This window comes from Lycium ferocissimum, chromosome 9 (genome assembly GCF_029784015.1).
Source record: "Lycium ferocissimum isolate CSIRO_LF1 chromosome 9, AGI_CSIRO_Lferr_CH_V1, whole genome shotgun sequence".
Lineage (NCBI taxonomy): Eukaryota > Viridiplantae > Streptophyta > Magnoliopsida > Solanales > Solanaceae > Lycium > Lycium ferocissimum.
Genome location: NC_081350.1, coordinates 51,297,439 through 51,312,987, shown reverse-complemented (window position 1 = coordinate 51,312,987; position 15,549 = coordinate 51,297,439). Strand labels below are relative to the sequence as shown.

At 41.3% G+C, this 15,549-nt stretch overlaps 1 protein-coding gene across 1 annotated transcript; it reads right to left on the bottom strand.

The window, feature by feature from the left end:
- Positions 1–375: 375 nt before the first annotated feature.
- LOC132031226 (PAP-specific phosphatase HAL2-like) lies at positions 376–7,259 on the bottom strand. Its single transcript, XM_059421106.1, has 4 exons — positions 6,836–7,259; positions 2,797–3,481; positions 1,627–1,988; positions 376–975 (listed from the first exon to the last, which is right to left on the bottom strand). The coding sequence occupies exons 1-3, from the start codon at positions 6,996–6,998 to the stop codon at positions 1,685–1,687; spliced, it is 1,152 nt and encodes a 383-aa protein (XP_059277089.1). The 5' UTR covers positions 6,999–7,259; the 3' UTR covers positions 376–975; positions 1,627–1,684.
- Positions 7,260–15,549: the final 8,290 nt, after the last annotated feature.

Below are 15,549 nucleotides of genomic sequence, written 5' to 3'. Positions count from 1 at the left end.
TAAATTGTTCGCCACTTGTCACAAGGTCTACTTATCAATTTCCAAAATAATAGATTTTTTTTTTTCATCACCAAAACTGTGATTGATATGGCAAATTAGTCAAAACTTTTGGATTTCTCCAAGTATTTTCTGCATATTTCAGCATCGTTTATTATTCCCTCCTCCCAACGCATGCAACATAATACTCGTGGTGTTTGATATTTTTCATAAGAAAATATATGAGCATTTGACAAGGAAATGACTGACGGGTTGAGGTGCAGGAACAACAACTTGGAGATTCCAAATTTTGAGTAAAGTAACAAATGTAGCCGACACTCGGGCTTGTGTACAGTAACAGGCCACTCAACCTTAGATGACCAAAACTACTCAAGAGTATACTTAAGGAACCATTTTTGTCATTTCCTCAGAAGTCGAACAAAGCTCTAGAGGCTTTCTTAAATGATACAAGTCTCGTATTTTGGTAATTAAATTAAAATGTGTGTCAATAGAATACACAAAAGATTATTTTATGGTTAACATTTCCCAGGAATCAAATCGAGTAACAGACATTCTAAACAATTTTAAAACTATGTCTACCAAGTACCAATAGTATCAGAATCCAGTAAGAGACTTTTTCTGCATCTTGTTTAAAGGAAGGGAATAGAAGGGCGGAACGTATATGCACTTTTAACTTGGTCGTTGAAGCAATGAAGTTCCCCTCAACGGTCCCAGAACGACAAGTAAACTCTTCTCTGAAATAGTAGCCTCAGATTTTTGTGCTTCACCGAAAACCAATTAACCATTTAGCAGACATTTCTCTGCAACATTGGCCTCAGATTTACCTGTCTCTTGGGAAACCAGTCCGCCTTTTTTTATGTCTTCCCAGAGCAAACACGTATCTCATGAACCAATTGCAATAGTGCTCCATTTGTCAAAGTTAGTCGCCTGAAAAGTACCTATCTAAATTTGGAAGACGATAGAACACATGTTTACCACCTGCAATCGCAATAAAATTTCCCATTAATAAACGACCTTTTCAAAAACTACTTTGTACAGGGCGGGCATCATGCACAATAGAACCAGACTTTGGTATGAGACTACCAGAAACAAGTGAGCAAACATAAAACCACTTATAGGAATCAATATTCGGGTGAATGTAAGGTTTATGCAAGCAAGAGTTGGGCATAGGAAATATGAGGTCCTTGGTTTTATGACACTTAATGTAGAGAAGAACTTCGCCTGTGTGAGCTTGCTCATGTTGCGGATCGCAAGCCCGTCTAGAGGAAGGTTGCAGTAGGTTGACACCCTATGTAAAATTAGTCAAATTATGATGTGACGGACTTAAATGGGGATAATTACATTTTTTGACCGCTTTAAAAAATAATTGTAGGCAAATGTATATGTTGTGTATATTAAGTATAAATATACATATTATGTACATAGTCAGTGTATAGGCTATGTATATTTTAGCTAGCCCCCGTAACTGATTTTGGACGACGGGCCAAAATTGAAAAAGCGCCTTAAATGGAGCAACATAGACTGAGGATTCATATGACCTAATCCAACTTGCTTGGATTGAGGCATAGTTGTTGTAACGTGGGAAACAAAAGCAAGCGAGTGACACCTAATTATAGCAAAGGATTTTACCTGGAAGCACGTAATTAGATAGCAGTCCATCACTGTCCTTCTCGCAGATAAGAGAGATTCATAGACTAGAGGACTCCCAGCTGGCATAAACAGCTCCAATTAATTTCTCATGCAGCTTAACGCCAGAGCAAACAACTATTCCCCTATCAAGACTTTCCAAGTATATCCCCTTAGAGAAATCAAGTGAACGCCCTCCTGCATCAGTTACCACACCACCAGCCTCTTGTACAATGAGAACACCAGCTGCATGGTCCCAAATCTTCTCTTTGTACCCAGCTCTCGCAAATTTCATGAAAATTTCAGCATCTCCCTGTGCTATGGCGGCATATTTTACCATGCTATAAACACGGAGGGGCTTGTTTCTGCCAGTGGAGATTAAAATGTTAGAGAACACAACTTATCATCCCTGAGAAGGCACATTTGTGTTTGATTACTGACACTGTTATGGACCAACATGAAGTACAAGAGAACAGTGGAGAGATCCAATTGTGTGATGAATAATGGATAACCAACAGTGTTACTCCCTTAGTTTCAATTTGTTTGTCTTACTTCCCTTTTAGTCCGTTTGAAAAAGAATGCCTCTTTACTAATTTGGCAACTCTTTAATTTCATCATTCCACATGGCATGTTTATGGCCATAAGATTAAGGGCATTTTGGTACATTATACATATCAAGTACTTTCTTAAATTCCGTGCCCAGCGAACCTAGTACAAACAAATTGAAACCAAGGGAGTTCCCACAACTCAAATTTTTAGTTTCGAGCCATGGAAGCAGTCACAAATGCTTGCATTAGGTATCACACCCTTTTGGGGTGCGGCCCTTCCCCGGACCCTGCTAACGTTGGATGCTTTGTGCACAAGGCTGCCCTTTTTAAACTGTTGAAAATAATTATTCACAAAGGCCAAACAACTTATCAACATGTTTCTTTCTCTTTTCTTATTTTTTTTTTTTGGGGATATGTATGACACATCAGCATATTTTCCTTAAGGAAGTGTAATGTGTTGATTAAACAAACAACATTAAAGACAAGTCTGCTTTTTCAAGAAGAAAGAAGAGAGGAACTTCCCGGTCCAGATAATGGAACGCCTAAATACGCCTTTTAAGCTTTTTAAAACTAAATGAATTCTTGGAGACTGGCAGCAAAAACTAGAGGTAGTTTATCAACAAACCTAAGCCCAACAGAGGAAGCAAGTCCAGCTGCGTAGGAGTGGTTTGAATTGGCTCTCTCAACTGGCTCACAAAAAGTTGCCAATGCTGGATCATCAATTGGAGAAACACAAACTTGTTTGGCAAAATTTGGCCATTCATATTTCATATCACCATAAACCATTGGCTGCACCCAAGCTTCACCAGTACCTTTTTTCGTGTACATCACACATCCGTCTTTCAATGTATCAGGTGAGGGCACTGAAACTTCTGATGAAATATTATTTTGCTGTTGCTTATTATGCCTGTCCCTCTTCATATGATAATTAGGGCATCCTAGCACTCCCACTACAACCTCCCCATTATCAATCAAGGCTAGAGCCACAGCATACTGATCTCCACGCACAAACCCTAGTGTACCATCAACTGGGTCAAGAACCCAATGCCTGCCACGAGGGCCCCCATTTGAATTGCAGCGACTAATAGCCTCCAGAATTTCTGAAGGCCCCAGGGATTTATCCGGACTTTTCAGACCATATCTGGAAGCTTCTGCTAAGCATTCGTTGACAGTGCTAACAACTTTACCCAATATACCTGCTGATTCAGGCTTGGAAAGAGTTTGAACGTCTTCTTCAGCTACTATGGAGACATTTTCGCTACCAAAAGTATCTGAAAGGATCCAGCTTACAGTTGCTTGCACACTCCAATCTATCCATGAAAACAAGTTGAGGGAAATACTTAGTGTGCATAGGAAGCAATCTATGCAATATCTATAAAAGATACATGCTTATGGATATAATGCAAATTGCAGGTAGACACAGTAAGAACTTCTTCCGCCCTGAATAATTTAAGGAATAGAAACAAACAATATAAATTATGCCCTTTTTTTTGATAAGGTAATTTTATTGATGGAGCACACTACTAAGATAGTACAATGCAGATACAAGAAGCAGAAAAACTGGTCAGGGATCCTATTGTATCTCAAGGTACCCAAAAAATCCAGCATTATATAGAGCAAAATCAGCATTACACTAATTTTTTAATTTCTGAATACATCTATTCTTACATAATAATTTTTTCCTCCTTCCCTACGAGCAAAACCATGCCCGTTAGATGTGCAGGTTTCTATTAAATACTATCAAAATCCAGTACAATTTTAAAAAGTCTGAGCAAACAATCAAAATATGCTGTTTCACTATCCTACAACGTCAAAAATGGGAATCGTTGAGCAGCCAAAATAAAACCTAAAGCATCTGAACTTCTTTTATTCAGCAATGGAAAGAGAGAAAAATTGCATCATTTGCAATGCATCATAGTATATCATGTTGATTATTTGACATCCATTCGTAATAACATACGAAGTTTTATCAGCATAATTATGTCACCACAGCCAACTCTTTCTCAACATGTTTGATCATTGATTTTGAATGGAATTTGATATGTACGAGGTGGCATTCTGATAATATGTTAAAGACGTGGACTGTTGACCCCAAATACAAAATTTAGCAGCTGAAATATCACTAATCCTGTTAACTAAACAAGGTGAAGACATTCAACATTGCACCTTCTTACTGGCATTTTGCCTAATTGTATGATTCCCTTCACTGGTCAAACCCGGAAGACACAACATGACTGGCTACATGGAAAATCATACATAAGTCTAGCAAGGCAAGCCATTTTTATGGATGATCTCTTGCATATTAGTAAACTCAGAGTGGCTGCATCAAGTAAGACAGAAATTAAGGCTCATCTTAAAGACTGAAACTAATCTACTACTTGACCTTCGGCTTGGAAGCTGACCACATGGTGAATACCTCATGGAAATGAGAAAAGATATAAAAGGGCCAAATTATGTGAACATAGAGTGTCTCTTCAAACTATTGATGATTTCTGTTCCTTGTTTAAGTTAGGAGTAGAAAGAATAAAAAGCTTCAAGCTAGCAGTATGTGAGTATCGAAGTGATCCTTAGTGTTATTGCTGCTGCTTCTTAACATAACAATCACAACTGTCTCGCAACCTCAGTGAACTTAAAGTGCTTGTTAAGCATAAAGATCAGTTATAAAGTATTAAGAGCAGAAGACAACACAGTGAAGTTTTTGTGCCTTGTAAAAGAACTCCAAGGGCATGGCCTAAAGATTAATGAAATAGGATGAAAATCATGGGAGACCAGGGTCCACATCCCAGTAGAGGCAAAAAAACCGTAGGTGATCTCATGCTATCTATCTAAGTCTCGGGGATAGAGTTACACGATATATGTGCTGGGAGATAGCAAGTACCTAGTGTAATTGTTGAAGTGTGCACAAGCTAATCCAAACACCCCCAGAGTAAAAGAATAGTCTGATGATAATGTTGGCAAACCCAATGATGCATCTTGCCCTTAATGAACCAAGACCTGTCCAGTTCAATTGAAGACTCAATTTATGGTGTTAATACCCCATCCGCGGGGCAGCATTAGTCCTACTTTTCGCTCCCATTATATATGAAAGAAACAAACAAAATGCCATATTCCAGGGTGCTTTCAACACCTAAACCTACTACGTTCATTTCTAGTTAAACAAACGGCAGCAAAGTCTAGCTCAAAGAGTTTCGTATTAAAAACCAAAACCATTAGTTCCTTTGGGGGGAAAGGGTTCAAAATTCAAATCCCCATTACAACTCTCAATGGAAGCACGCTTCCTTTCAATGGGATTGTTTACCCGTGCTTGTAAACTGTCTACTAATCGACAGGGGCGAAGCTAGACTATAGCTTACGGGTTCAGCCAAACCCGGTAGCTTTATTTGTCTTAAGAAATTCTTTAAATGTACAAATTATTACTCCCTCCAACTCAATTTAAATGTCTTACTTTCCTTATTGATCTACCCCAAAAACGAGTACCTCTTTCTATATTAGTAAGTTTTCCAATTCCAACATTCGATATAGCAAGTTTAAGACCATGAGATTTAAAAAACTACACGCATCTTTAATATAAGACCACAAGATTCAAAAGTCTCCTTTTGTTTCTTAAACTCCGTGTCCAGTCATACTAAGACACTTAGATTGGGAGGGAGGGAGGAAGTAATTTAGAACCCAGTAACTTAAAAATGACTAAAATTCCGAATCCATCAACTTCAAATCCTGGCTCCGCCTCTTCTAATCGAGGCGCACTCGAGCAAATTCTGCAAAAGCCCAAAAACGATAAAAATGAAGAAAGACAAAGGAGCCTGCAATAGCAACACATTATCTGTCTTAAGAAATTGATTTAACACGTACAAATTACTAATTTAGAACCCAGTAACTTACAAAGGACTAATTTATGATCAAAATTAAACTGTTTCGAATTGTGTCACATAAATTGAGACAGAGGGAGTAATTTATAACCCAATAACTTAAAAAGGACTAAAATTCCAAACTCATAAGCTTCAAATCCCAGCCCCGCCTCGATTAGTGCACTCAAGCAGACCCATACAATCACATTATAAAATAAAAGCAGCAATTAAAAAGCAAAGCATTCTGAACCCCCAAAAACGAGGCAAAAAAAAAACAAAGCTACCCGCAATAGTGGAATGACAAATTATTGTCTTAAGAAATTCATTTAATATGTACAGATTACTCCTCCGTTCCATAACAAGTGATTCTTTTAGCTCATAGAAATTGCTCACTCCTAATTCCCTAAGTATTCTTGAAAAAGAAAAGGTAGTTAATGAATCTTGATACTTTAAATAAGGTCAATTTTGGAAGAATCTGTCCAAAGTATTCTTAAAATCCTAAAGCACCACTTATTTAGAAAAAAACTTGAAAAGCCTAAAAAAACCCACTTATCTGGAACGGAGGGAGTACAAATTTAGAAACCAGTAACTTACAAAGGACTAAAATTCCGAACCCATAAGTTTCAAATCTTGTGTCCACCTTTACTAATCGAGGTACACTCAAGCGGACCCACACAATCACGTTACAACAACAACATACACATTATAATCCCACTAGGGTCGGGAGTGAGGGTAGAGTGTACCCAGACTTTATCCACACAATCACGTTATTTATAAAATAAAAACAAAAAAGTGAAAGAAAAATAAAAAGGTTACCTGCAATAGTAACAAGAGAATCATCATCCTTAGACTTAACCTCATCATCATCATCAAATGTGTTACATAACAAACCCTTTTGCACTTTTTGACATAAACCACATGCCATATGCACTACCCTAACACCCACATTCAATTCCTCAGAGTACTTCTCTTTATCCATTTGGTACAATTCGGATCCGACCCGATAGACCCACTTGTAGATTTGGTAAAGTGAAAGGTTGGGTTAGAACACAGAAAAAGTGAGCACACATGTAGTAGTAGTAGTTAGGCATTGAAATTCATTTTTGGTTTTTTGTGACAGTAAAGAGAATCTCAGCCACGATATTCCACGAAAGGTGGTGTTATTAATCTGTATTTTGCATCTTCTTTGTTTTACGGCTTAATACATTCATTAACCGCCAGCTTGTAGCACACCTTTTGAAAGTATTTCATTATTTTCTTCAAACATGTGCATGCCCCACACCTATAAAATATGACCGGTGTTATTATTTTATTTTTTTAAAAACAATTAATATATTGACCCCTCCTAAACTTGTTAGTATATTTTATTAGGATAATTTCAATAATATATAATTCAGTATAAAATATTACACCCAGGTAGTCATATTTTTAATTTACATCCGTATAGCCAACCTTTTTTTTTTTTGCAACAGTTTTTGTACACACGATATGCAACATTATGCATTTATTGTATTCTTTTTTCCATTTCCTTGGTCGTTTTTCTCCATAAGCGATATACGAGTATTTTTGGATCATGGGTTAGAGAAAAAAAAATTCTCCATTAAAAAAAAAGAAGGAAAAAAATGTGCTAAGTGGGAATTGATCCCTAGTTCTCTAGGTAAAAACTCAAGATTTAACCAAATGTACCATTTATCCTATTTGTAGCATGTGTTCCAGCAGTTAATACTATACTTACCAATTTTAGAAAATATATACATAAAATACCTAGTTTTACGGAGAAACCATGTGTTCACGTCCCCCAAAATTTCTACCTAACTTCGCCTCTGATTGTAGAATATATAAACCTTGTATAAAAGTGTATAATAATGTATAACAGGGGCATTTAGGGTAATATTCGAATTATGGCCTATTTCGGGTAAATATTTTTTCCAAATAGACATAGAGTGTTATTTTCCCTATTTTATTTAGACATTCATACTACGGTTTGTTCCAATTGAGCATCTAATACGTGATAAAATATTCATATTAGACATTTTGAAAAGACTTTTGCACGTGTACTGATATATATTCTAATATACTCTCTTTGTCCCAAAATAAGTGTCACCGTAGCAAAGTAAGTATCACCTTAGGATGCAAGACAAAACTCGGCAAGTATTTCCAACTATATCCTTAACATTAAGGGAGTAGTCCTCTTTAATATTGCTCAATTCTAAAAAAAAAAAAAACTAATAAATAGGGATAGTTTAGTAAACTCCACATTATAATTGTTCACCATCAGAGAGCTACAATTGAATTTGTATGTGGTTTAAAGGATATGTGACTGAACTTATTAACAAATGCAAAATTAACGAGCAACAAGAACGGATGAGTGTAAAAATAAATTAGCCTCGGTATGGAACGGTGGGTCCGACGGGGAGAATCTTGTTCGGATTTGTGCCTCATGGGTCCGACTGGGAGTAATTCCTTCATTGGACCGTTAAAACGAACATCAAAGTGATGATAAAAAGCTTGAACGAAGATTAAACTTAATAGAAAACTGGCTTAAAACGAAGATGAGCCTTTCTCTTAGCAAGTGAAATATATCGATAAAGATTGTGATGCCTCTCAACGGGCCGATACATGCGTTTATATAGTGTTAGTGCCCTACTAAAACTAGGAGACACGAACCCCCACGTGGGTGAAATGGTTCAATAGTGTCGGACACGTCCATTGATGGCGTGATCCTCGGCGGTGAATCAGTGGACGATAACCTTCCGTTGATTTGGACTTATCTCCTCGAATATACCTCGGGCGCAACTTCACGGACTAACTAAAACGGACACATCTAAGGTTCTCTTTTACGAACCGTTACTGAACGGACCTCATGAATCGAAGAGAACATTTCCCAAGTTCTCACTGTACACAGATAGTCCCTCTATTTTCCGAAATAGAGAAATGGAAACGGGAAATGAATTGAAGAGACCTCGTTCTCCTACAATAATACTTCACTACGATTGAATAACCGCCTGCCATGAGTCCGAACATAATAAATGTTGCGCCGTTTCATGCTTTAGTAATGTGTATTTCGTCAGAATCCTTTGGCCTTCTGTATTCTACCGTTACTAGAAGTCTTTTCAACTTCAACCCCTTCATTATATAAAGCCATGCTCAACATCACTTTTTCACATATTCTGAAAATCCTGTTCTTGCTATACTTAGGATGTCTTCTCCCCCACTATTAACTGACGTTGCTCATTCCCCGAATTCTCCTACAACATCTCCCACTAACTCCCGAACCTCCTGTCATGACAGACCTCGAGCTTGCCGACTGAAATTTCTCCGGCTGGTTTAATTTTGAGGATGATTGCAAGGTCGGCCATCGCTACGATCATGTAAGGAACTTTGCATCCTTTGTCACTGAGGACACAATCCCTAGGGTTCGGAAAAAGTGTGACTTAGGCAGCGGTATTGAGATTTTGCCTGCCGGGCAGGGGGTGCGGGTTGATCATCACATCCCAGGTCATTCTCTCATGTATACTTACCCATTTGCCATTAGGTTCACGCTTTCGATTCCTCAAGTGGTCGAAGATATGTGCCGATGTTATCGAATTTGCATAGGACAAATTGCTCCTCAAGTATGGCGACTCGTTTATTGCATTCAGTTTCTAGCCGATATGGCCCGAGTCTCATTTGCCTTGGACCACTTAATATCCATATTTACATACCCCGAGTCATTCGTGGGGGTATTATACGTCTGATCCCACGGGGCCCTCGGGGCCTGATCGACCCCGAAGATGACTATGATTGGGAATGGTTGCATCGGTTCGTCGTCATGAGAACGACCCAATTGCAACGTGCCAACCTCGATCCTTTACCGAAGGAGTGGAATCCCAAACCCATTACTGTTGAACCCGAGCTCTTGCCCAGGATATTCAAATGGTTAACCGACGTGCTGGGTGCTGCTGAACACGTAGGCCGCTCGTGGAGAGATTTGGGCCTGATCGGATGGAAGGGTAAGAACTATGGTAAATCTCAATTCTTTGCTACCATCACAATATATATATATATATAACCTAATATTGTTCCTCCTGTGTCAGGGTTTCCGGTGAAGAAAGCTTCGAAGGCAAGGGCCGCCCAAGTAAGATCCAAGAACACAACCGAAGGAAGTGCAACTGGTTTGGCTAGGGTGCCGAAGAGGAGGACCACACCGAGGCATCGCCAGGTGGTTCGGGGGGTGCTAGGTTAAATCTCGCCGGATTTCCCGAAGGGAATCCTCCAGGGAAGGTCCGGCACCGATCTTGGAGATCGACGATAATGCCGAAGAGGAGGCTGCTGCGATCCCGACTGATGCTCCTCCAGCTCGAACACAGGAGAATTTTCTCGAGAAGATCGCCCGACTTCGAGCGGAGAATGATCGGCTTAAAGCGGCTTTATCAAGGAACAGCGATCAACCCAAGATTGATGAGACATAGAGCTCGGGATTTTAAGATTTTGCTTTGTTCGATCATTTCGACTGATAGTTCTAGTTCTGTACGGTCGTTTAGACCGACGTAGATTTGTTGATTTCCTTTGTACGGTCTTTTGGACCGATGTCAATTTTCCTATTCGGATGTTTAATGGAACCGTCTTTTTGAATTTATTTGTAGCTCGATTTTTTCATTTCCGAACTTAATTTTTCTTTTTAGAGAGGCTAGACTTAAATGCGATTCATCGGGAATTTACGGGAAACCAAACATCGCGTCATGTCATTTCACTGACACGAAGGATGTGTCACTTCCTGATTAGTTGTTTCGCGGCACGTGTCGACCAACGACTGGTCGTGTGGAAGGTGACAAATGGGAAGCGTTTTCGTTCCCACTATATATATACTTGGCTCACTTCTCTTTCACCCATTTTTTCCTTCTGAACTTTGATCCCCTCTCCAAACTCAAATCCCTTCAATATTCAACGATCCAACCTCCAAATCTCAAGAACAAGTTTCAGTTCTTGGCCAGTTCTTCAGAAAGCTTCAAAAATAACCTTCTGATCTTCATATATTTCTTGTTTTTGTTTTTCCTCTTCAAACTTATTTCAAAGTTAATATGGCCTCAAGTTCTAGGCATTCATCACGTGAAAACACTCCGTCCGATTCTTCACGTGCTACCGGTGCCGCTGTCGGTGCAAATACTGAAGTAGTCCCCTATGAACCCCTGGGACACGACATAATGCCATCGGCATTTCACTTCGATTCAGAATTTGCTTCGAAAAGGCCCCTGAGGGGAGACAGCGCGGACCGAGGTTATGACGTCCGATGTTATCCTTCGGCTATCACCGAGGCGCTTCTACCACAAGTTCGAGCCGCCGGCCGGGGATTTAAATCCGACACAACCACCGCCAAGCGAGTGGCGGTATGGCCCTTCGGAGATCGTGATCCCGGGCTTCGATGAGGACATGACCACATATGTGGAGAGGTATTCAAGTGTGTACACCTTCCCCTTTACGTACAATTTGAACCCACCAATTGACGAGGTCATTCTGGATATGTGCCGAGCATACCAACTATGTCTCAGACAAATTGGGCCAAATGTTTGGTGCGTAGTTATATGCATCCGGTTTTTTTCTAACGAGGTCAATGCTCCATTTACGCTTGATCATCTGATCGGGCTTTACTCACCCTGCTTGATTCGCGGGGGAATAGTGAAGTTACTAAAGAGTGGAAAGTATCCCGTACTTTCCAGCATGGATGATAAGGACCAGGGGTGGTTGGTACGGTATGTCTGTGTCAAGACTGAGGAGATTATTCCTCCGAGCCATCGTCCTTCCCCGAGAAGTGGAATAAGCGACGTAAGCGACCTTAATGCCTAATATCTCTTCGGTTTATTCTCACGTTTTTGTTCATGTATTCGCTTTGCCTTGCAGCCAGAAGATGGATTCCTCGTGTCATCGACGACCTTGAGGTCTGGCTTGAAAGACTCATGGCTCAGTACCCCCATGAGCTACGATGTTGGGCCGATTTGTCGAAGGGCATATGGGTGGTGAAAAATCACGGTGAGTTTTATTCGTCTTCTTCCCTTCGTTTAACTTCTTTTTTTTTATTTTTTATTTTATTTTAAACTTCGTTACATCTACAGGTTTAAAACTGGACAAGACCCAACTGAGGGATCCTCCGCCCCTATCTCCGAGGGGAACCTGTTCGACTGTGTGACACCGACCAGCAGGCCGAGGTGGCCTTGTCGGAAATGGATCGGGATCTTCCCGCCCTCGTCTTCAAGTACCTTAAGAGAAAAGAAACTAGCCACGGCTCGAAGCTATGAGCCTCGGCGGGACGTTGAAAGACGCCTTGGGACGACGATGAGGATTTCATGATCGCTGTCCGAGTGCATCAAACTGCACCACCTATGGCCAGTCCTACTATGACCGGCACGGAGATGCACCTCCCTCAGGGATTATCCGATGTCGCCTTCCAACAGCCCTTAAAGAGCCCGATCAGAATTTTTGGCAGTGTCATTTCGCTCGATGATGATCTGTTCGGTGGGGAACCTGCTGCGGACACTACGGATTTGCCCAGGACTTCTTCCCTACACGGGGAGGATCTTGAGCATATGTTAGGTGAGGCTCCCTCGGTAGATGCCTTTAGGGCAGATCCCTCGAGTTTTAACCTGCCGATTTCCCTCGGTAGGAGACGGCCTATGCACATCGAATCGGATTCTGGCCTCCATTCGTAGGCACGTTCCGGACCGAGTGTCAACCCGATGGTGACGAGGTCTACAAGTTGTCCTACGTGTTCGAAAATACTACTTTTTTGTCCCTGTCGGCCGGGCGCGCTACCACCTTCGTCCTATGGTGTCCCCGGAGGATCGTGAAAAAATGGACACGTCATGGCTGTGTCTCTTAAACGAGAGTATGCATGCTAGTAACCGGGTATGTACTGGCAAATTCCTCTTCATTTAGCATTTATATTTTCTATATTAATATGCTCTCGAATGCAGGCCATGGTGTTGGCACACGAGGGCTTTCTTCGAGGTTCCAGGGAGTGGACTGAGCTACGAAGTCAGCTGGATGATGCCTGGGTCAACTTAATGCTCAGGGTCGTGAAACCCACAAGTTTGAGACCCTGCTGCGAGATGCCGAAAAGAGGCTTGCGGAGTCCCAGGACGCCTCCGTCCTTAAGGCCGAGGTTGATGCTGTTAAGGCTGATCTCAACATTGCCAAGGCTGAACTCGAGGTGGCAATAACAAACTCGCCATTTCTAGGGAAGAGAACCTCCGAGTGGGAAATGAATTAGCGACCATAGGTGAGAAGTATACCATCCTTCAGGTGGACAAGACCGATTCCTTAAGGCATGGAGGCCGAGATTTCTTCGAGGCTTTTGAGGAACGGGTAACCGCATTTTTGATGTTAGGGCAGAGCTTAACACCCTTAAAGGCCGAATTTGGCAGGTTAGCGGCCAAGCACACCACTCAAAGCAGAGGCTTTAAAAATGGCCCAAAAAGCGCAGATGATCGTGGCCAAGGCCGGGGATTTGACCTCACCGCCTGGAACCAACCTTGGTTGCTCGTTGCCGCATTGAAGAGCAGGCCGTTCCCGATGTCCAAGCGGACACTAATCGCTTTATTCTTAAGGCCGAGCACATGAAGTGGTTGACTCGGGTTCACACCCTTCGTGAGATCCAAGAACAGGGCCTCGAGGGCATTGGGGATAAGATCACCCAGGCCGAAGGGATGGAAGCCAAGATGAACAAGGCCATCAATGATGAAAGCTCCGGGGATGACCCCTTGAATTCTGAAGAACTTGCCTCCTCGGGAGAGGAGTAAATAACTTGTTTAATTTTTTTTGTATTGTTTTAGGCTCGGCATGTTTTAAGCCGATGTAATTTTGTAGATGGTTCAGCAGATTTTGGCCGATGTAAAAAATTATCTCGGCATATTTTTGGCCGGTATATATATATATATGTTTTTTTCTCTAGATGCTTGGCCCTATTTTACATTAAAATCCGGATATCTCCGAATCGGCGCATTAGGCATTTCTAGTCGATATGTTTAGAAGCCTTCGTATTTACATCGACTTCGAATTCTTTTAAACATTGTTTTGGTTCGAGCCTTAAGAGAAGCGAGTAGATTCGATGAACCCAAATTTTTATAAATGGAAAGTTGGAATATTTAAACGGAAATGGGAACCGAAGTGTTTTTCTCATTTCATAATCACAAATGATAAATGGAACCTAAGGGCACGACTCATTTAATCGTTTAGCCTTCGCAACACATCCTACTCGGGCACGACTCAATCGGTCGTTTAGCCCTTACAAATAACCTATCCGGGCATGACTCATTCGGTCGTTTGGCCCTTACAAATAACCTATCCGGGCACGACACGTTCGGTCGTTTGGCCCTTACAAATGACAAGCCTTCAATGCCCTCGGTTCCATATCTCATGGGGTCGTGTGATCTAGCCCCCCAGTGTTTGATGTTCGAAGTATGAGGAGAAACAACACTTTCATTGTTACCGGGGAGTCCCCAGTCCCGGCTCGTGGCCAACCTTTCACATTTTTAAGTAACACGCTATATAGCGTTGCCTCGTTAAAAACCTCACCGGAAAATCCAAGTTGGGACAAAATCGGGCTAAGGAAAAAAGAGTGCAACACGTGTTTTCCGATTTGAGTCTGCTATCTCGGGTCATTGTGTAATTACCTGCAGGGGTTAAAACTAAGAAATTTAAGCAATTTTCCAGGGTTAAATTCGTACCTTAGCAATAGTATCGCTTTAGGTGCGCCACGTTCCAGTTATTCGGCACCTGTTGTCCGTCCATTGCCTCGAGCTGGTAAGAACCTTTGCCCATTATTTCGATGACCTTGTACGGTCCCTCCCAATTTGGTCCGAGTTTTCCTTCGTTGGGGTTCTTCGTATGCAGCGTCACCTTTCGAAGGACTAAGTCCCCGATTTGGAAATGTTGAAGGTTGGTCCTTTGGTTGTAGTATCTGCCCATTCGTTGTTTTTGGGCCGCCAAACGGACTAGGGCGGCTTCGCGCAATTCTTCCGTTAAATCTAGCTTTATAGCCATTGCTTCGTTATTTGTATCCTTTGTGATATATTGAAATCTGAAGCTGGGCTCGCCTACTTCTATCGGGATTAGAGCCTTCGTGCCGTACACTAGAGAAAACGGTGTTTCGCCGGTGCTTGACTTCGGCGTCGTTCTGTATGCCCATAATATCTCGGGGAGGACTTCCCTCCATCTGCCCTTAGACTCATTGAGACGTTTCCTTAAGTTCTGAATGATGGTTTTGTTTGTGGATTCTGCTTGTCCATTTGCACTCCGGTGATACGGAGTTGACACTATTTTCTTTATCTTCAATCCTTCGAGAAAATCGTTTACCTTGGCCCCTATGAATTGACGGCCATTGTCACATGTGATCTCGGACGGGATGCCGAACCGACAAATGATGTGGTTCCATATGAAATTGATGACCTCTTTTTCTCGGATCTTTTGAAATGTCTGTGCTTCAACCCACTTAGAAAAATAGTCAGTCATAAATAATATAAAGCGAGCCTTACCTGGCGCCGATGGTAGGGGTCCGA

Coding starts and splice junctions, on each gene's coding strand:
- LOC132031226 (XM_059421106.1), bottom strand. CDS start 6,998: ATGGATAAAGAGAAGTACTCTGAGGAATTGAATGTGGGTGTTAGGGTA. Junction 3,482..6,835: donor TTCTCTTGTTACTATTGCAG/GTAACCTTTTTA, acceptor TTTCATGGATAG/ATTGGAGTGTGCAAGCAACT. Junction 1,989..2,796: donor GCTTCCTCTGTTGGGCTTAG/GTTTGTTGATAA, acceptor CTCCACTGGCAG/AAACAAGCCCCTCCGTGTTT.